This window comes from Salvia miltiorrhiza, chromosome 4 (assembly GCF_028751815.1).
Source record: "Salvia miltiorrhiza cultivar Shanhuang (shh) chromosome 4, IMPLAD_Smil_shh, whole genome shotgun sequence".
Lineage (NCBI taxonomy): Eukaryota > Viridiplantae > Streptophyta > Magnoliopsida > Lamiales > Lamiaceae > Salvia > Salvia miltiorrhiza.
The window spans coordinates 51,151,670-51,173,491 of NC_080390.1; the positions used below are offsets into that span (position 1 = coordinate 51,151,670).

At 39.7% G+C, this 21,822-nt stretch overlaps 4 protein-coding genes across 5 annotated transcripts; all 4 read left to right on the forward strand.

Moving 5' to 3' along the window:
- The first annotated feature begins 1,627 nt into the window (after positions 1-1,627).
- LOC131023576 (histone deacetylase 5-like) lies at positions 1,628-10,250 on the forward strand. The gene is made up of 8 exons (XM_057953119.1): positions 1,628-1,931; positions 2,144-2,345; positions 2,539-2,685; positions 2,766-2,878; positions 3,135-3,346; positions 9,336-9,400; positions 9,521-9,691; positions 9,801-10,250. Exons 1-8 carry the CDS (start codon positions 1,762-1,764, stop codon positions 10,248-10,250), a joined length of 1,530 nt encoding a protein of 509 aa, XP_057809102.1. The 5' UTR covers positions 1,628-1,761.
- A 4,836-nt stretch (positions 10,251-15,086) lies between these two features.
- On the forward strand, positions 15,087-16,185 carry LOC131020362 (uncharacterized). The gene is made up of 2 exons (XM_057949128.1): positions 15,087-15,599; positions 15,672-16,185. Exons 1-2 carry the CDS (start codon positions 15,111-15,113, stop codon positions 15,957-15,959), a joined length of 777 nt encoding a protein of 258 aa, XP_057805111.1. The 5' UTR covers positions 15,087-15,110; the 3' UTR covers positions 15,960-16,185.
- Positions 16,186-19,208: 3,023 nt separating this feature from the next.
- On the forward strand, positions 19,209-20,127 carry LOC131023577 (histone deacetylase 5-like). The gene is made up of 3 exons (XM_057953121.1): positions 19,209-19,415; positions 19,582-19,764; positions 19,966-20,127. The coding sequence occupies exons 1-3, from the start codon at positions 19,209-19,211 to the stop codon at positions 20,125-20,127; spliced, it is 552 nt and encodes a 183-aa protein (XP_057809104.1).
- A 19-nt stretch (positions 20,128-20,146) lies between these two features.
- LOC131020363 (histone deacetylase 18-like) lies at positions 20,147-21,152 on the forward strand. Of its 2 annotated transcripts, XR_009100677.1 has the most exons (4): positions 20,150-20,434; positions 20,611-20,678; positions 20,803-20,965; positions 21,082-21,152. XR_009100677.1 is itself a non-coding variant. In XM_057949129.1 (3 exons), exons 1-3 carry the CDS (start codon positions 20,275-20,277, stop codon positions 20,911-20,913), a joined length of 339 nt encoding a protein of 112 aa, XP_057805112.1. In that variant the 5' UTR covers positions 20,147-20,274; the 3' UTR covers positions 20,914-21,146. The 2 variants fall into 2 exon arrangements, 1 of the variants encoding a protein (XP_057805112.1); XM_057949129.1 differs by having other exon boundaries at positions 20,147-20,434; positions 20,803-21,146.
- The last annotated feature ends 670 nt before the right edge of the window (positions 21,153-21,822 follow it).

The window sequence follows — 21,822 nt, forward strand, 5'->3', positions numbered from 1 at the left end:
TTTGAGCAAAGGCTACACACCCCATTCTAGCTAAAACTATATAGTAAAAGGAAATTTTATTTATATGAATAAAATTATGAAAAATAGAAGCTTTTGAGACCAAAATATCCTTGTCTCGTATAATAGTGTAAAATACATTATTAAACGCTTTTTTTTAGTTACATGATTTTGCAAAATTATGTATTAGCCGCGGAAAATATCTAACATCATATTTTATAGTACTATATATATATTTTTCACAATTACACACTTTTACAAAAAAAAAGTGTAATAATGTAAAATACATTATTATACAATCACTGTGATTATTACACGATTTTGCGAAAAATTGTATAATATTGCACTCTTTTCTTGCAAAAGGGTGTAATAGTTGCAAATTTAGTGGCGACATTCGGAGGTGACAATGGCGTTAAGTGTTTGAACACGACGGTGGAGAATCGAGAGAGAAGTAGCGTAGATCGAGGCGGTCCAAATCGATGCAATACAGAGAGAGAGAGAGAGAAAGCAAGAAGGTGGATAGTGTGTGTGCATTGATCTAGCGGTAGAAGGTTAATGCCTAAGATCTAAGGTGGATGGGTTCAAGTCCTTCGTCGGGCGATCTTTGAATTTCTTTATTTATTTATGTAATTTATCAAAAAGAAAAAAAGAAGAAGAAATGAGGTAGATATCAATGCAACGCAGGAAGAGAAAGAAAGAAAGACAAGCGAATGACATAGCGGCAATAATGGTTGCGCCGTAGCAGCAACAACGGTGGTGGATGACAGAGGCGGTGCAAGATGGGGAGGGGGGTGGCGGTGGCGGTGAGAGAGAGAGAGAAATGTTTAGTGACGACAACAACGCATGCAGAAAGAAGAAAAGGGAATGGCGACAATATGAGTTTAGGAGGAGGTGATGCAGTTTGGTGGATTTTTTTAGTTATTTTTGAATATCATTAAAATGTATATTAGTATGTTTACACCAAAAAAGATTAGTATTATTAATTTTTATATTAATGGATACTATTTCCTTTTATTACGGCTGTGTTTATTTTGATGGATAAATTTATTCATGAAAAATGAATAATAATAAAAATTTATGTCTTGAAATGTCTTCTTTCTTTTCCAACATTTGACACACAAAAGAGATTTTCACTATTTTTCCTTCCTTATTTTCACTGGATGGATAATATTATTCATCCTTGAAGTTAAAATAAGGAAGGAAAAATGGTAAACATCTTTTTTGTATCAAATGTTGGAAAAAAAAAGAAATATTTGAAAGCATAAATTTTTGTTATTTATATTTTTAAATGAATAAATTTATCCATCCAAATAAATGCAGTACAAGCGAAAACGAACAGATTGAACTATTAACTCTTCGAAAAAGACATACTTTCATATCTACCTTTTAATTGTTAGATAACTATTAATTAACTCTTCAAAAGAAACATACTTTCATATCTATTTTCTAATTGTTAGATAAATATATATGGTCTGGAGGTAGTTTTGTTAGTTGGTACTGTTAATGTGGTACGGTTAAAGAATTGTGCCTATTGATAAACCATTATGGACATTTAATGTTTTGGGCTTCGGCTCAAAACAAATCTTTGGGCTTTATCCCCTAACCCCAAACACCGCACCATAGAAAGAAAGAGCGCCAAAGAAAAGGATTCTCTCACTTCCTCTCTCCTCTGTACAGTTTGACTGTGTGAGTGTGTTGTTCCACCGGCAAAATTCAAACTTGGGCTTGTCACCGCCAAGAAAGAAAAACAAAGAAAAGAAGAAAATGAGCAGAAGTAGCGACGACAGTGTTAGCACTAGAAACCAGCGGGTGGGTTTGATATTTGACGAGCGGATGTATAAACACTACGCTCCTCATGAAAAGGATCATGTTGAATGCCCTGATCGAATTCGGGTCATCTGGGACCTCCTCAATTCTTCTGGCCTCGCCAAAAGGTCCCTTCTTTCACCCCATAACGTGTGTGTGTGTGTGTGTGTGATAGAGAGAGAGCTTGTGGTTCGGTTTTAGGTTGTGTAATGATGTATAGGTTTCGTTAGGTTGCCTTTCGCCACAAACTTTTAACTTTTGCTATACTTTGAATTACTGTTTTTGGGTTGTAGAAACAGGATTGTTTTGTTCTGAACGATATTAGCCTCACTTTCTCCAGGTGTATTATTTTGAAGGCCAAGGCCGCAGAAGATAATCATTTAGCCTTGGTTCACACCAAAAACCATATCACTTTGATTAAGAATATTAGTTCCAAAAACACTAAGTCAAAGAGAAAAAGAATTGCTGAAAAATTTGACTCTATATATTTCAATGAGGGTTCAACTGAAGCTGCTTGTCTTGCTGCTGGCTCTGTCATAGAGGTATGATTTTTGAGATTGGTGAACACGACATATTCTACAATATTTTTCTGTGAAATGTATATCGTTAAGAAATTATGTCTCTGGCAATTATGAAGTAGCAAGTCAGATGTTACATTCACTTGGTTTTATAGTTTAGAAAAATTTGATTCAGTAATCTTTTTCATTGATAATACTCTCTCATTTGCTACTTTAGGCTGCAGAAAAAGTTGCCAAAGGGGAAATTGATTCAGCCTTCGCTATTGTGAGGCCTCCTGGTCATCATGCTGAGGAAGGTGAACCAATGGGTTTTTGCCTTTATAACAATGTTGCTATTGCCGCAAGTTATCTTCTGAACGAAAGAGTGAGTATTTGTTTCTGTCTTAAATATCTGAGAGTTCGATGCCTGTTAATGAACTTATGTGACTACTTTTCACAATGTAGCAAGAATTGGGGATCAACAAAATCCTTATAGTTGACTGGGATGTACACCATGGAAATGGTACTCAAAAAATGTTCTACAAAGATCCTCGAGTACTTGTCTTCTCGGTGCATAGGTATATGGAAAATTTATATATGATAATCTATACTCTTAGAATGTGAACTTTTGCCTTTTTTTTGGATGATCAAATGCCCCAATTCAACCAAGTTATGAAGTTTGCCTCTTGTATATATTTATTTCTCTATAAGGGAACCCGATTAAAGAGAGTTTTTCAAACCTACAATTGTGATACTGACTCTTAGTAATGTCCTTGATATTGTTACTTGCCATGTTGGGTAATTTTTTTTATCGTGTTTTCTCCACTATATTAGACATGACTTTGGCACATTCTATCCAACTGGTGATGATGGCTCATATATCATGACCGGGGAAGGGGCAGGTGCTGGTCACAACATTAATGTCCCTTGGGAGCACGGCAAGTGTGGAGATGCTGACTACCTCGCTGTTTGGGACCACATATTGATCCCCATTACTAAGGAATTCGAACCCGACATGATAATCATCTCTGCCGGATTTGATGCAGGTTGTCTAACTTCCTTATGTGTCTCTTAATATACTTCTGGCATCTTGTTATGCATCATTTTCTTAGTTTGCTGTACAGCCTGTACTTCATGAAATTCCGGTCTTTGAATCTTTATACCATGTCTGTTTACTCATCTTTATCATCCAACTTACACTTTTTACACACTTTTCAGGCTCATAGATTGAGCTGTAGTTTGTCAATTTCATGTTTTTTAAATAACGACTTTAGAGATTTTTTTTTCAATAAAAAAAAGAAACGAGTACGCATATATGCCACAGAATGGAGGACAAGTACTAATAATACCATAAAAAAACAATTACTACTAAGTATGGTGTCTGAATTTTTCTGAAAAGATCAAACTGTGATGTCGATGTACTTTAGAACACTCGAAAGAAATTGTTGCCCTTTGAACTATCGACTGTTTGGGAAGAACATAAATACTTGAGTATGTAGCTGGGTTGCTTTTTATTGAGTCTTGCATTGAACTCCTGCAATTGTTAGTCAAAAGTGGCTGCCACCAACCTTCTTCACCAACCACCTCACACCAACCACCTCACACCAACCACCTCCAAATTTTCCTATAAATAGAGAGCTCTTCAGCAGCATCCAACACAACAACACCAAACAACCATCAAAGCTTTCTGCTAGAGAGAGATAGAGAAAGAGAGAGAGAGAAAAATCTTGTGAGAGAAAACTTCAGTGTGGAAGTTATACACGAGTGATAAAAGTGAGTTGAGAGATAGCCTCTGCGTAGGCAGATACAAAATACAGTGTGGTATTTTTGTTGTACTCCTCCTTTTGAGATTCTTTAATATATTGGTGTGGGTCCGTGGACGTAGGCAGTTTGGCCGAACCACGTTAAAAATATCGGTGTCATTTTTCTTCTCGTTTCATATCGGTCGATATTCACAATATTGAGTCACACTTGATCCCGGGCGGAATTAGTTGCGTCTAATTTCCTAACAACTGGTATCAGAGCCACGTTGGTGGCGAATTTTTTTTTCTTGCGCTGGTACTATTCACGTGAATAGTGAATTCGTGAATAGTAAATTTTGCGAACAGTGTTTCGTGCGCAACGGTAATTATTCTTTTAAAATTCTTAGTATGCTCTGTGGTTGCAGTGTAAACTGAACCTCCACATCAGAAACGAATTTTTTGAGAAAATTATCGTGTTTTTTGATCGAGTGGGAGCAATGTCGACAGACGATAAAATTTCCAAAATGGAAAAATTCAATGGTGTGAATTTTGGATTTTGGAAAATGCAAATGGAGGATTACTTGTACCAGAAGGACCTGTATAAGCCCTTGAAGGAAAAGCCAGTGGATATGAAGGACGACGAGTGGGAGGTGCTTGATCGAAAAGCACTCGGCGCAATCAGACTGACCTTATCAAAGTCAGTCGCCTTCAACATAAAGCATGAGAAGACAATAGCGTCTCTCATGAAAGCTTTATCCAGCATGTACGAGCAGCCGTCTGCAGCAAATAAAGTTCATTTGATCAAGAAATTGTTCAATATGAAAATGACGGAGAGCGGAAGATTTGGAGAACATTTGAACGAGTTCAACGAAGTGACGGACCAACTTACCACGGTGGACATCAAATTCGATGATGAGGTCCGGGCTTTGTTAATTCTTGGGCAGTTACCTGAGAGCTGGAATGGCACAGTTACGGCCATTAGCAGCTCTGCCGGTAAGTCCAAAATGAAGTTCGATGATGTCGTGAGCATGATCTTAACCGAGGAGATCCGGAGGCAGTCAGATGTAGTCTCCACTTCAGGTGCCGCTTTAAATGCAGAAAGCAGAGGCAGAAACTCAAACAGAAGTCAAGGGCGTGGACGGAGCAAGTCAAGGAATGGCAGACAGAGCTCCAGGATCCACAAGAATTCCAACAAATCAAAGTCTGTTGAATGTTGGAACTGTGGTCAGGTCGGACACTACAGAACGCAGTGTAAAGTACCTTCAAAGGGAAACGAGACAAAGACCGAAGCCAATGTTGTGGCTGAAGAAGAAGGCGATGCCTTGATATGTTCCATGGAGAAAAGGGCCGAGTATTGGGTCATAGACTCTGGAGCATCTTTCCATGCCACCTCGAATCGAAATTCCTTCATAAATTACATGTCGGGAAATTTCGGAGAAGTATATCTTGGAGATGATCATCCATGCAGCGTGGTGGGCATAGGAGAAGTACAGATCAAACTCAATGGATCTGTATGGAAATTGAAGGACGTGAAACACATTCCAGAGTTGAGGAAGAACTTGATCTCCGTCAAGCAATTGTCAAGAGAAGGATGTGATACACACTTCTCTGGTGATTATTGGAAAATCACTAAGGGCGCAATGATTCTTGCACGTGGCAAGGATACTGGAAGCCTATACACAACGATGAATGCGTGTGTGACAATTGCAGTTGCTGATAGCAAGAAGAATGCAAATCTGTGGCACCAAAGACTTGGGCACATAAGCCAGAAAGGGCTCAAGTATATGCATTCGAAAGGGAAACTACCAGAGCTTCAGTCTGTTGATATAGACTTTTGCGAAAGTTGTATCTACGGGAAGCAGAAGAGGGTGAGTTTCAATACCAGTGGTAGAACTCCGAAGTAAGTAAAGCTTGAGTTAGTCCACACAGATGTTTGGGGCCCAGCAGCAGTTTCATCCAATGGCGGAAAGTCTTACTTTGTGACTTTCATCGATGACCACTCGAGAAAGGTGTGGGTTTACTTCTTGAGACACAAGTCAGAGGTGTTCGAGGCGTTCAAGAAGTGGAAGGCCATGGTGGAAAATGAAACTGGCTTACGGATAAAGAAGTTGAGATCCGATAATGGTGGAGAATACGAAGATATGGCGTTCAAGAAATTTTGTTACCAGGATGGCATCAAGTTAGAAAGGACGTTGCCAGGGACACCACAACAAAATGGAGTTGCAGAACGCATGAACCGGACGTTGACAGAAAGAGCTAGGAGCATGAGGATACATGCAGGACTGCCAACACAATTTTGGGCAGAAGCTGTCAACACAGCGGCATATCTCGTTAACCATGGGCCATCTGTACCATTGGAGTACAGAATACCTGAGGAAGTTTGGAGCGGCAAAGAAATTAAACTTTCTCACTTGAAAGTATTTGGTTGTGTCGCGTATGTACACATTAGTGATAATGCCAGGAGTAAGCTCGACTCCAAATCACTAAAATGTACTTTCATTGGATATGGTGGAGATGAGTTCGGGTACCGTTTTTGGGATGACAAAAACAGGAAGGTCATTCGAAGCAGGAATGTCATATTCAATGAAAATGTGATGTACAAGGACAGGAATGCAGTGCAGTCCACCGACACAACAAGTGACGATCCAACATACGTTGATCCAGATGATACTGCAGAGTGCAGTACATCAAAGCAAACAGATGAAGGTTTGCAGACGGAGGAGCCCAACTCTGAGGCTGATCCACCACAGTCTCCAGTTCCAGCTCCAACTCCTATACCCAGGAGGTCATCTCGACCTCATGTTCCAAACAGGAAGTACATGAATCAAATGTTACTGACCGATGCTGGTGAACCTGAATTCTATGAAGAAGCATGTCAAGTCGGAGATTCTGTCAAGTGGGAGCTTGCAATGAAAGAAGAGATAAAATCTCTTATCTCTAATATGACGTGGGAACTAGTTGAGTTGCCCAAAGGAAAGAAAGCTCTACACAACAAATGGGTGTACAGAATCAAAGAAGAGCATGATGGTTCAAAGCGATATAAGGCAAGATTGGTAGTCAAAGGTTTCCAACAGGAAGAAGGAATTGACTACACAGATATCTTTGCTCCGGTTGTAAAGTTGACAACAATCCGATCGGTCCTGAGTATTGTTGCAACGGAGGACTTGCATCTAGAGCAGTTAGATGTGAAAACTGCTTTCCTCAATGGTGACTTAGAGGAGGAAATATACATGCAACAACCAGATGGATTCTCTGTCAAAGGAAAGGAGAAGCTGGTGTGCAAGTTGAAAAAGAGCCTGTATGGCTTGAAGCAAGCTCCAAAGCAATGGTACAAGAAGTTTGATGGATTCATGCAGAAAAATGGCTACATGAAGTGCAATGCTGACCATTGTTGTTACTTCAAGAGGTTCGAGTCCAGCTATATCATCTTGCTACTTTATGTTGATGACATGTTAGTAGCCGGCTCAGACTTGAACGAAATCAAGAAGTTGAAAAGACAGCTTTCAGCGGAGTTCGAGATGAAGGACTTAGGAGAAGCAAAGCAAATTCTCGGGATGAGAATTTACAGAGACAAGCAAAAAGGTGTTTTGCAGTTGTCTCAGGCCAACTACGTCAATCGAATCTTGCAAAGATTCAACATGAGCAGTGCTAAGCCGGTTAGCTCAGCATTAGCTAACCATTTTCGCCTATCCAAAGAGCACTCTCCAAAGACTAAGGAGGAAAGAGACTTTATGGCTAAAATTCCTTACGCCTCAGCCATTGGAAGTCTAATGTATGCCATGGTCTGTACTAGACCAGATATCGCTCATGCAGTGGGAGTTGTGAGCAGATTTATGGCAAATCCAGGAAAGCAGCATTGGGAAGCAGTAAAGTGGATATTGAGATATCTACGTGGATCTACTGATAGATGCTTATGCTTTCGACGAGGTGATGTAGCACTACAAGGTTTTGTAGATGCAGATTTTGCCGGTGAGGTAGATCGCAGGAGAAGCACTACCGGTTATGTCTTTACTGTTGGCACGACTGCTGTTAGTTGGATCTCGCAGATACAAAAGATTGTTGCTTTATCCACTACAGAAGCAGAGTACGTGGCAATCACCGAGGCTAGCAAAGAAATGATCTGGTTACAAGGGTTGTTGGCAGAATTGGGTTTTGATCAGACGAAGAATGTCTTGCACAGCGATAGTCAGAGTGCGATACATCTGGCAAAGAATTCAGCATTTCATTCTAGAACAAAGCATATTGGACTTCGTTATCATTTCATCAGATCTCTGTTGGAGGATGAGGTGTTAATACTTGAAAAGATCCAAGGAGCTCAAAATCCAGCCGACATGCTTACAAAGGCAGTAACCATTGATAAATTGAAGTTGTGCTCAGCTTCAATTGGTTTGCTAGAATGACAAAGACAGAAAGGCTGCTGCGTTGATCGAGGTGTGAAGACAGATTGAAATCAGTCTTCAAGTGGGAGATTGTTAGTCAAAAGTGGCTGCCACCAACCTTCTTCACCAACCACCTCACACCAACCACCTCTCACCTACCACCTCCAAATCTTCCTATAAATAGAGAGCTCTTCAGCAGCATCCAACACAACAACACCAAACAACCATCAAAGCTTTCTGCTAGAGAGAGATAGAGAAAGAGAGAGAGAGAAAAATCTTGTGAGAGAAAACTTCAGTGTGGAAGTTATACACGAGTGATAAAAGTGAGTTGAGAGATAGCCTCTGCGTAGGCAGATACAAAATACAGTGTGGTATTTTTGTTGTACTCCTCCTTTTGAGATTCTCTAATATATTGGTATGGGTCCGTGGACGTAGGCAGTTTGGCCGAACCACGTTAAAAATATCGGTGTCATTTTTCTTCTCGTTTCATATCGGTCGATATCCACAATATTGAGTCACACTTGATCCCGGGCGGAATTAGTTGCGTCTAATTTCCTAACAGCAATCACTTCTATAGTGAAAACCCACCTCTTAAATTATTTGGAAGATTGCAAATCAGATGTCGTGTAAGTTGTAATAAAAGCTAGGGCGTGGTGCTTGTGGTCACCATCGGACTTATTATACATCAGAGGAACAACACCTTCAGCCTGACTGCCTGAGCCAGATATGAGATTCTTCCTTGAATCACAAAATGCACATCACATTCTTTATTTGTGTCATGCAATTGATTTCGTTTGCTGCTTTTGTCATTTCATTTTTTGCCATTCAAACGGAAATTTCACTTTGCAATGTAGTTTATTCATTTAATAAAGGTTTACTTACAAGTTAGTTTTTGTGGTGTTGAATTTGAACAGCGAAAGGGGATCCTTTGGGGGGATGTTGTGTTAGTCCAAATGGGTACTCAATTATGCTCCACAAGGTTAGTACTTGAAACAGTTGTACTTATCATTCTGCTGTCTGGTTTGCTTTCCTATGACTACATAGCTGTGTTCGGTATCTCTTATCTCTTCACCGTGATTGCATATGATGCTTGATGTAGTTGATGAAGTTTGCTGGGGGAAAAATTGTCATGTCACTCGAAGGAGGATACAATCTGAACTCAACAGCATGTTCTGTGCGGGCATGCGTTGAAGTATTGCTACACGAAAAGTCTCCTAATGTGGTGTTGGCGGCTAACCCTTTTGATTCTACGTGGAGCGTGATACTAGATGTAACTGTTAAATATGAAAGCTATCTAATTTTAAAGGAACACATAAGTTTCTAATCTTAGGAGTTGATGACATGATATGTCAATAATTTCTCGTGCTTTTTGTGTTTAGGTAGGGCGAGTGTTAAGGCCGTATTGGGCATGTGACCTTTTAGACTTGGATAAGCTCTGGACCTTTATGGGATCATCAGATGACCAAGACTTAATAGACTTCAATGAGTTCTCGACCGTTTTAGGGTCTGAGCAGAACCTCCCAGCCCTAGCTCAGGAAAAGAAAACGACCACGTTGGAGCAGTTGGGCAGTCTTATGCCTGAACCCTCCATTGCTAAGAAGACATCCACCTTATCCCTTGCTGAGCCATCTGACACGGAGCCCCTCTGCAAACGTCTCAAGTCAAAGGCGTCTACAACTAAGAGAGTTCTGACTTACTCTCCCGAGATCTCCTCACCCTTCAAACAGATTTCAGCCCCCCACTCTTCTGATAATCCTCTATCAGTTGTCCCCATCCAACAGACTCTCCCAGAAACTGTTGTTCATGTTGAAGAAGATGATGAAGCATAAAGGTAAAATCTTATTGATAACTTGGGAAGAAAACTTTAGCAACAAAAGAGAGATTACAGCTATTTATAGCAAATGAAAAATGCAGAGAGCGTGAGCTTCTAACGGCACACATGCCAGCTCAGCCAAAAGATGCTAACGACGTGCATGACAAAAGTTAACGTGCATGTGTTCTAGAAGCATTCTTATTTATATTCTAATACCCCCCCTCAAGATGGAAGGAAGATACTAGTAAAGCCCATCTTGGCCATGATATTATGCAATGCCGGTGCAGGGAGCGCTTTGGTGAAGACGTCTGCTAACTGATGATTGTTCTTGATGTGAATTGGCTTGATCTCTCCAGCTAAGAACTTGTTGCGTACTGTATGGCAGTCTATCTCAATGTGCTTAGTGCGCTCGTGGAAGACGGGGTTGTTGCAGATGTACACCGCAGCATTATTATCACAATAGAGTGGTGTAGCTTTCTGAGGAGAAAACCCAAATTCAGACAAGAGATTACGAACCCAAGTTACTTCACAGCTAGCTTGGGCCATTGCTCGGTATTCGGATTCAGCTGAAGACCGTGATAGAGTAGATTGCTTCTTGGATTTCCATGAAATAAGAGAAGATCCAAGGAAAACAGCAAAACCTGTGACAGAGCGCCTAGTGGTTGGACAAGATGCCCAATCTGCATCAGAAAAAACAGAGAGATCAACGCTTGAGTTCTTGTCAAAAAAGAGCCCATGACCAATGGAACCCTTAAGATATTTCAACACTCTTTCGGCAGCTTCCATATGTCCTGTGCAGGGCTTGGCAAGAAACTGACTGAGAGTGTGGACGGCGAAGGTAATGTCTGGTCGCGTCAAACACAGATATAGCAACCTACCAATCAGCCTTCTATATGAAGTGGAGTCTGTCAAGAGAGGGCCTTCGTCTAAAGACAAGTGTTTTCCAGATTCCATGGGGGTAGAAGCAGGACGACAGTTTAAGAGACCTGCATCCTTAAGTAAATCCAACACGTACTTGCGTTGACATAAGTAAATCCCTTTGTTGTTGCGGGCGATCTCAAGACCCAGAAAATAACTAGGTTTACCAAGATCCTTGAACTTGAAATTAGTGCTCAGAAAATTTTTGAGGGAAGTAACCAAACTGTCATCATTGCTTGCGACCAATATATCATCAACATAAACAACTAAACCAAGAAAACGATCTTGATCCTTCATGTAGAAAAAGGAATGATCACAATCCGATTGAGTTAAGCCAAACTTACTGAGAACCTCTGAAAATTTGAGGTACCATTGCCTCGAGGCTTGCTTGAGGCCGTATAAAGATTTCTTTAATTTGCATACAGAACCAGCAGGATACGGCTGCCCCCTTTCATCAAGTAAGCCGGGAGGCAAATCCATGTAAATATCCTCCTCTAGATCACCATAGAGGAAAGCATTATTAATATCTAAATGAGTAAGGGACCAACCGTGGATGGCTGCAAGAGATAGCATAGTTTTGACTGTGACAAGCTTGGCCACCGGAGAGAAAGTGTCAAGAAAATCAACACCCGCTTGTTGAGTGTAACCTTTGGCCACAAGACGAGCCTTATATCTGTCTAAAGAACCATCAGCAAAGAACTTTGTACGAAACACCCATTTACAGCCAATTGTCAGCTTGTCAGGTGGAAGCAAAGTAATAATCCAAGTATGATTGCGAACAAGAGCTTCGAGCTCCGCATGCATGGCCTGCCTCCATTCAGCATACAAAGATGCTTGATGATAGGACGAGGGTTCAGGAATAGAAGAAAGAGAACACACCAATCTATAGTATGGTGAAGATAATCTAGAATAAGAAATGTAATTATGGAGAGGATAAGGAGAAGAAGAGACTTGATTACAGATGTAATCGGATAAGTGAGCTGGAGGTTTGATGACTCGACCAGCTCGAGTAACAGGACGCGGTGAAGAGGGAGGAAGATCTGGAGGATTAGCAGCAGCAGTATCATTGGAAGATGCAGAGGCACCAGAAGGAGAAGTAAGAGGAGGTGTTGACTCTGGAAAGTTAGTATTATCAGTGGGAGCAGGAGGAATAAGACTATCAGTGGGAGTGTGGTCAAGAGGAGGAAAAGTAAATTGTGGAGTAGGAAAAATGGATGGTGATAAGTGTGAAAAAGGAAAAATATGTTCATGGAAGACCACATCTCGGCTAATCTTGACTTGATTAGTGGCAAGATCTAAGACTTTATACCCTTTGTAACCCGGTGGATAGCCCAAGAAAACACATCTAGAAGCCCGAGGGGAGAATTTAGTCCTGTGTCTGTCCAATGTGGAGACAAAACAAAGACAACCGAAGACTTTTAAGTGAGAGTATGTGGGGGATTTCTTGAACAGCATTTCAAAAGGAGTGCTGTGGTTAGGTAGGACAGAAGAAGGTATTCTATTGATTAAGTATGAAGCAGTATGAATACACTCACCCCAATAAGATAAAGGAAGATGAGACTGAAACAAGAGACTTCGAGCTACATTGAGGAGATGTTGATGTTTGCGCTCAACTCGAGCATTTTGTTGAGGGGTGGCTACACAAGAATGATGAACTATTGTTCCATATTGTGTGAACAATTCCCCCAAACTAAATTCGGGTCCATTGTCACATCTAAAGATTTTAACTCTTTTCCCAAAATGTGTGAGGACAGTGCTAAAGAATTGAGTGAGCACAGCTTTAGTATCAGATTTGTGCTTCATCAAGAAGGTCCAAACGAACCTAGAGTGATCATCTACTATGGTCAGGAAGTAGGAGTAACCTTGCACAGTGGGAGTTTGATAGGGGCCCCAGATATCACAGTGAATAAGATCAAACACATCAACTGAAATATGCTTAGAATTAGGAAAGGATAATTTCTTTTGCTTTGCTAAAGGGCAAATATCACACAGAGAATGTTTACAATTGGAAAGAGATAAAACTCTTGCTAACATTTGAAGTTTGTTTGAAGAAAGATGACCTAGCCTAGAATGCCACAAGTCGGCAGAAATAACAGCTGACACAGCTGGAAACTTATTGACTGGAGAATGGCTGATTTGGTTGAGTGGAGTTGCTTCTAAAACATAGAGGTTTCCAATGCGGCTACCCTTCCCAATCACAGTCCCCGGTGAAGCTCCCTGTATGGTAAAGGTGTCATGTGTAAAGATTACTGAGCATTGGGAAGAGGCAGTAAGAGCACTGACAGAAAGAAGATTATATGAAAAACTAGGAACACACAGGACAGAAGTTAATGTAAGTGTTGGAGTGAGAGTAATGCTTCCAGTACATGTAACTTTGGCATTACTTCCATTGGGAAGATTGACATGTGTATTATCAGTTTTGACAGAGGAATGGAGGATGGATGCAGAATTACAGACATGATGAGTTGCTCCGGTATCAAGCAACCAAAAAGATGAAGTAAAGGATGAACAAATAAGAGGTTCTAAGGAGATTGTACCACTGAATGGAGGAGAGGTCTGTGCAGCAGCAGAGTTATCTCCTGTCTCTTGTCCACATACTGGAACCGATGCAGATACAGAAGACCCCTGCAGCTGAGACTTGAGATAGGCAACTAGCTGAGCCATATCAGATGATGAAATAGAGCCAATTCCATTCTGTCCAGTTGCATTTTCACCTGCACTTGTTTGATTCACAGATCTAGAATTAGAATCATGAGTAAAACCTTGTGATTTTCCTCTACCTCTACCATATCCTGGAGGATAACCAATGATCTCAAAACACTTATCCACCGTATGATTCGTTTTTCCACAATTGGTGCACAAGAACTTTCCCCTGCCTGGTTTACCTCTAGCATAACCGGCAGCATTTATCAAGGAACCAGAGATATCTCCATTTCCAGAAGTCAAAGGAGTTGGAGTGAAATCTATAGATCGTTGCCTTTCCTCTTGCAACACCAAGGCAAAAATCTTAGATAGTGACGGAAAAGGCGTAGTAGATATAATTTGAGATCGGATCTGAGAGTAGGATGCATTAAGACCTATTAGAAATTGCATCGAGCACTCTTGCATTTGAAACTCATTCCATTTTCGAGAACTGTTGCAGCGACAATTGTCACAAATACACCAACGTACAGGTTGATAATCACGATATTCATCCCAGAGCACACGTAGTTTGGTAAAATAAGCACCAACATCATCAGAACCTTGCTTAAGAGTGAAGAGTTGTTGTTTGAGCTGACAAATTCTGGCTAAGTTACCTTGTGAGAATCGATCCTTGAGATCATTCCATATGTGAGCTGCATCATCGATGTAGATGATGCTTGAGCTGATTTCAGGATTAACCGAATTGCGGAGCCATGAAACCACCATGCTGTTACACCGCATCCATTGAGTGAAAAGCAGATCTGAGTGGTGTGGGCGAGGAAGCGAGCCATCGACGAAGGCGAGCTTATTTTTGGCAATAAGTGCCGTGATCATTGAACGATTCCAGCTTGTATAATTTGCTCCGTTCAGCTGCTGAGTAACCAGTTGGACTCCGGGGCTATCGCTGTTCGGAAGAAAATAAGGATTGGACGGATCGTCATAAGGAGGATTTTTGGCAGGCGTACCAGGCGCCATTGAAGAAGAAGTAAGATCAGCGGAAGACTATTTAGCTCTAGATACCATGTTGAAGAAGATGATGAAGCATAAAGGTAAAATCTTATTGATAACTTGGGAAGAAAACTTTAGCAACAAAAGAGAGATTACAGCTATTTATAGCAAATGAAAAATGCAGAGAGCGTGAGCTTCTAACGGCACACATGCCAGCTCAGCCAAAAGATGCTAACGACGTGCATGACAAAAGTTAACGTGCATGTGTTCTAGAAGCATTCTTATTTATATTCTAATAGTTCAATCCCCTACTCCAAATGATCAAATTATGCCAACCTTGTCTCCCAGACAACCCTCTCCTCCACAACAGACTCCAGCCCATATCTCTGCTCTAATCTCTCCAGAACCGCCAACTTCTCAAGAAAAACAATCTGATAATATCGAACAACCTGTTCTTCATTCTGATCAAGCGACCTCCCCCCATGTTTCAAAGAAAAGTTCCGGAAAGAAAAAGTGTCGTGAAGCTCAAGGTCCTTCTTCTGAGCCGCGCGCCAAAAAATCTTGGCCTTCCGTTTCTCCTGTCCCTCAGAAGGGATCCCAAACAAAGATTCAGCTGCCAGGGTCTCTCCTTAAACTGAATCCAGCTGGGTCTTGGGCCTTTGTACGCTCTCTCACCAGCTCACATGACCTCGCTAAACTGACTTCAGCTGAGTGTTGGGCCGTTTTGGATGCTCTCACCAGCTCAAAAGACGTTGCAATGCTACGGGAACTAAGCACTGAGCAGTTGGTGGATATGATATGTTTCAACCTCGTCGAGGTAACTAACTGTCCTTGTCTTCAAGTCACCTCCATAGCTACTACTTGTCATGATTTGCTGTCTCTTTTTCAGCAAATAATTCTTGTTTCAGAGGTGGGGAGCAGGCTTGAGAGCTGTGAGGAAAAAGATGCCGCTCTCAAAGAGCTGAAGTCAGAGGTGAAAGAAAAGGACGTGAAACTGGTGAAAACCAGAAACCTGAATGCCAAGTTGGAGGCTAAAAACCGGGAGCTGCAGCAGCGTTTGGCCAACGCGGAGAAGGAAAATGAGGCATTGACGATGAAGGCCCGAGCTGAGGGCAAAGAAGATGGGATTAAGTTATGCCGTGAGAGGATACTTATGGCCCTCGATAGGCCTTTCTGAAGGAGCTGCCATGAGCTACAACACTCTCTACTTGTGTCGAAAGCATCTGCCCGGAGGAACTGGGGACGCCCGACTTCATTGAGACAACGGGTGATTGGTTGAGCTTCTCAGGAGTGTTTAGCAAGATAAGTTCCTAAACTATTTATAAGATGTATGTTGCACTTGATTTATTTTTTTATATTCATCTCTTCCAATTTCATTTCTCTTTAAATTTCTCTCTAACCAAGATTCTCTCTCTCTCTCTCTCCTATTATTTTAAATAAGCATAATTGTTTTATTACTTTGACAACTTTATAAGCCCTTGATATATTACATTTTATAATCTCTTAGAGATATATTATAATTTGTTGAAGCTTATTATAAACTATCTAAAATTAATAAGCCTATATGTCTACTCCTCTCCTGATGTCAATGGCAGACGAAGATCTCTACCGCATGCCTCCCGAAACAGAGACGTAGGAGAAGAGATGATGATATTCATGTAATAGACTAGCCTTTTTGTTTCTATCGTCTCTATCTTTGCTTTTCTATATCAATGCAAATTTCCTTTCCATCTTCTACATTGGTGAACACGACATGTTCTAGAAATTCAAAAAGTTACAGTCAGTTGGTTTTGAAAAATGGCATCTTACATATAAATATAAGAAACAATATAGTCGGATGGCCATAATGAAGATTGAAAATCAAATTTTGGCATTTAATCTTCAAATCACAAAATTTGGCCATTAATTAGGCGGTATGCCTAATATATCCTTTTTACTCGGCTGCTGGGGTGATTGTGCGACCGCTGGGTGATTGCACGATCGCTGGAAGCTTATGGGTGAGTTGCGCGCTCACGGGAAAAAGTTAGCGCCTGCTGCACGTATGTGCCATAAGTGTCAAGAGGATCATTTTATTACTTGGTTTTATTTTGGATTTCCGTTGGCACTTAAGGACCATTTTAAGCATTTTTCTGTTGGGTTTAGATGTTCCATTTAGGGTTTAGATGATCAATTTAGGATTTTTTATTTGTTTGTTTGTTTCATGTGCTTCATCTTCTTCACATTATAATTTCTTGATTCTATTGCTGTTGTTTCTGTATTTGTGTTGCACGTATGACACTTATGGCACTATTAGTGCCATAAGTGCCGAAAGGGCCATTTTACTTTGTTTTATTTTGAATTTTCGTAGGCACTTATGGCACTAATACTTTAGTAAAATCTTGGCACCCGACCTGGCATGCGACCCGCGTGCTTGATCCTATTCGATCCGCCTCATTAAGGGTAAAAACGTCTGAAATCAATAAAAATAGTCAAATTTTATGTTTTTTATGAGTGGCCATAAATTGTGTTTTATGCTTCATTTTGGCTACTTCAAAATTTTACTCTAAATATAATACTACCTCTATCCTGAAAATTTTGTCTTAGAAAAAACTTACACTCATTTCAATAAAAGTGATTGAGTATATTAAGAGGAGATAATGACTTTCATTTTAAGTGTAGTATTAATAATAATAATTAATTATATTATGAGTGATTGTGACAAAATAAATAAATAAATTTATATATTGAAGATAATATGTTGTGAAGTATTATCCATAAATAAAATATAATTATTTTTTTGTGAACGTTATAAAAAGGAAAATTATGACTATTTCCCTAAGACAAAATATGGATTAGAAAAATAGAATTTTATATTCTCGCTTATATGTGGCATTTTCAAATCTCATTAATTTAAAAATCTCTCAATTATCCTTCATTTGCATTTTTTTCATTATATACATTTTAAAATCATATATTTTAATTTTAATTTGCATTAAATTTAATACTGCATTCAGAGGGTGCCACATGACGATGTCATTCTCATGAGTCATGACATTAGGTTGGCTAGCAGCCCAAAATCACACAAAATTGTGTATTTTATTTATTTATTTTGTAATCATAAATTTGTCTTTTTCTATGATTTTGGTGGCAAAAATCACCAATAGGAGTAGTCTAAGAAGCTATAATGAAAAGGGTAATTTTAAACACAGCCCCCAAATCTTTCACTATAGCCCCCTTATTTCAAAATAATACAAATATTTGTAGGTATACTTACCCTTATAATTTCCAGCTTTAAATTTTAATAAATATTAACTTAAGAAATATAAATGAGGATTTTAAGAAAATAAATCTAATATAAAAATATATCGAAAAACCAATTCACTTAAGCTAAATAAACCGTAAAAATAAATTCCATCGTGGAACAATTCTAGGGTTTATGGGGGTTATTCCTGAAATAGCAGAATGAATTCTTTCATTATGTCGAGCCTAATAAATTCAAAGAAGTTTATGAAATTTGTCAACAATCTCTTTCCTCTTTTTTGGCGGCAATGGCACCGCTTTGAACTTCTCTCACAATTCTTAATATATTATACCTTTGAATAAATGATTTCATGTAATTAATTTCTTCAATTGTTTTCAAGATCCATATTCAAAATTAATTTCGCAGCAGTTTTGTGATTTGCATTCCATTCTTTCTTCTATCAAGTCAAAGTGATTAATTGTTGTAATTAGACCTTCAAAGATGGTTGGGACTTGAGATTCATGATTTTGCTGGAGTTTGGAACAGAGAAAAAGAAAATCAAATGGAGAAACGTGCCTTTTACCGATTTAAATTAACTGTAGTTCATGAACCAAACCTGAAAAAATATTTGATGATAATTGATAGGACCGTGGCTTCACAGTTTAAACAGATTTATGGTGAAGAGTTTTCTGCGGACGAATTGAAGAAGACGATTAAACATAGCCCCCCAATACCATATATTCCATGATTTCCATCGGTACTAATTTGTAGATATATTCTAATTATATTAAACAAGTTATTTTATTTGGAGGCTATAAGGGTAGTATGGTATATTTACTAATATTTTAATTATTTTTTAAATAGAAGGGCTATAGTGAGAGATTTGGGGGCTATATTTAAAATTACCCTAATGAAAAAAGTTATGTTAAAATTCACCCTTCCGGCCTTCCTAAATTTAATGTTTTGGGCTTTGTCCCAAAAGAAATCTTTTGGGCTTTGCGCCCCAGCCCAAAATAACACACCAGAGAAAGAAAGAGCGCCAAAAAAAAATAAGAAAGAAAGGGAAGACTACAAATCATTTCAATTCCAAAGGATTTGTCTCTCACTTCCTCTCTCCTCTGTACAGTGCATTGTTGCACAGGCAAAATTCAAACTTGGGCCACTATCGTTCATGTCTCATTACCGCTAAGAAAGAAAAGTAAAGAGATGAAGAAAATGAGCAGAAGTAGCAAGGACTGTGTCAGCGGTAGAGACCGGCGGGTGGGTTTGATATTTGACGAGCGGATGTATAAACACTACGCTCCTCATGAAAAGGATCATGCTGAATGCCCTGATCGGATTCGGGTCATCTGGGACCTCCTCAATTCTTCTGGCCTCGACAAAAGGTCCCTTCTTTCACCCACAAACCACAATGTGTGTGTGTGTTTGAGAGAGAGAGAGAGCTTGTGGTTTAGTTTTAGCTTGTGTAATGTATAAGTTTATTTTTAGCTTGTGGTTTTGTTATACTATGAATTACTGTTTCTGGTCTGTAGAAACATGATTGTTTTGTTCTGAACTATATTAACCTTATTTTCTCCAGGTGTATTATTTTGAAGGCCATTTAGCCTTGGTTCACACCCAAAACCATATCACTTTGATTAAGAATATTAGTTCCAAAAACACTAAGTCTAAGAGAAAAAGAATTGCTGAAAATTTTGACTCTATATATTTCAATGAGGGCTCAACCGAAGCTGCTTGTCTTGCTGCTGGCTCTGTCATAGAGGTATGATTTTTGAGATTGGTGAAGACGACATGCTATACAATATTTTTGCTGTGAAACGTATATAGTTAAGAAATGATGTCTCTGGCAATTAACAAGTAGCAAGTTAGATGTTACAGAATACAGTCACTTAGTTTTATAGTTCAGAGAAGTTTGATTCAGTAATATTTTTCATTGATAATACTCTCTCATTTGCTACTTTAGGCTGCAGAAAAAGTTGCTAAAGGGGAAATTGATTCAGCCTTCGCTATTGTGAGGCCTCCTGGTCATCATGCTGAGGAAGCTGAACCAATGGGCTTTTGCCTTTATAACAATGTTGCTATTGCTTTAGGGAAACCAATTAAAGAAAGTTTTTCAAATCTATAAATGTGATACTGAGTCTTAGTAAAAATGTTCTTGATATTGTTTCTTGCCATGTTGGTGCATTTTTTTTTTTTTTTTTAATTGTGTTTTGTTCTCTCTATTAGACACTTTGGGGCTTTCTATCCAACTGGTGATGATGGCTCATATATCATGACCGGGGAAGGGGCAGGTGCTGGTCACAACATTAATGTCCCTTGCGAGCATGGCCAGTGTGGAGATGCTGACTACCTCGCTGTTTGGGACCACATATTGATCCCCGTTGCTAAGGAATTCGAACCCGACATGATAATCATCTCTGCTGGATTTGATGCAGATTAGCTAACTTCCTTATGCATGTCTTAATATGTTCTTGCATCTTGTAATGCATCGTTTTCTTAGTTTAGAAATCCTTTATGCGGATTATGCCAATTCTGTTTTTCTCATCTTCATCATGCAGTGCAATGTAGTGTATTCATTCAATGTAGTTTTTGTGGCGTTGAATTTGAACAGCGAAAGGGGATCCTTTGGGGGGATGTTGTGTTAGTCCAAATGGGTACTCAATTATGCTCCACAAGGTTAGTACTTGAAACAGTTGTACTTATCATTCTGCTGTCTGGTTTGCTTTCCTATGATTAATTACATAGCTGTGTTCGGTATCTCTTATCTCTTCACTGTAATTGCATATGATGGTTGATGTAGTTGATGGAGTTTGGTGGGGGAAAGATTGTTATGGCACTCGAAGGAGGATATAATCTGAACTCAACTGCAAGTTCTGCTCGGGCATGTGTTGCTTCACAACGAGCCTCCTAATGTGGTGTCGGAGGCTCACCCTTTTGCTTCTACATGCCACTTGATACAAAACGTAACTGTTAAATATGAAAGCTTTTGAACTAGTTCAATTGATGTACTTAAAAGAACACATACGTTTCTTATCTTTGAACTTGATGACATGATATGTAAGTGGGTTTTTGTGTTTAGGTATGCCAAGTGTTAAGGCCGTATTGGCCAGTACTTGCACATATTCTTCTGACTGAATCAGATCCAGTGAGATGAGTCCAGCTGAGTGCAAGGACTATATGTTTCAAAGAAAGGTGCCGAAAAGGGATCAAGGGCCTTCTTCTGAGCTCCCTCCCCGAATAAATATCTATCAGCTGCCAATAAGATGAGTCCAGCTGAGTGCAAGGCCTACATGTTTTCTCGCCCCATCCCAGAAATGGTTGGGGAACTAAGCATTAAGCAGTTGGTGGATGGAATATGTTTCCACCACGTCCAGGGAGTTGTCGCTTTAGAAACGCTGCAATCAAGGGTGAATGAAATGGACGCGCAACTGAAGAAAACCAGAAACCTGAATGCCAAGTTGGAGGCTGAAAAGCTGGAGCTGCAACAGCGTTTGGACAATGCTGAGAAGGCCCGAGCTCAAGGCAAAGAAGAGGGGATTAAGTTATGCCGCGAGAGGATACTTATGCCTTTATGAGATGACCTACTCTCTATACTTTTTTTTTTTTTTTTTGATGAAATTACATTATAAATAATACAAACCACACACACACCCTACCTAGTGATTATTGTGGCCGAGAGTACTCGAACCTGTGACCTCTTGGACAACAGGCAACCACCCCAACCACTAGGCCATCCCAAGGGGACTACCTACTCTCTATACTTGTTAAGAGATGATGATGTTCATGTGATACACTAGCCTTTTTGCTTCTCTCATCTCTA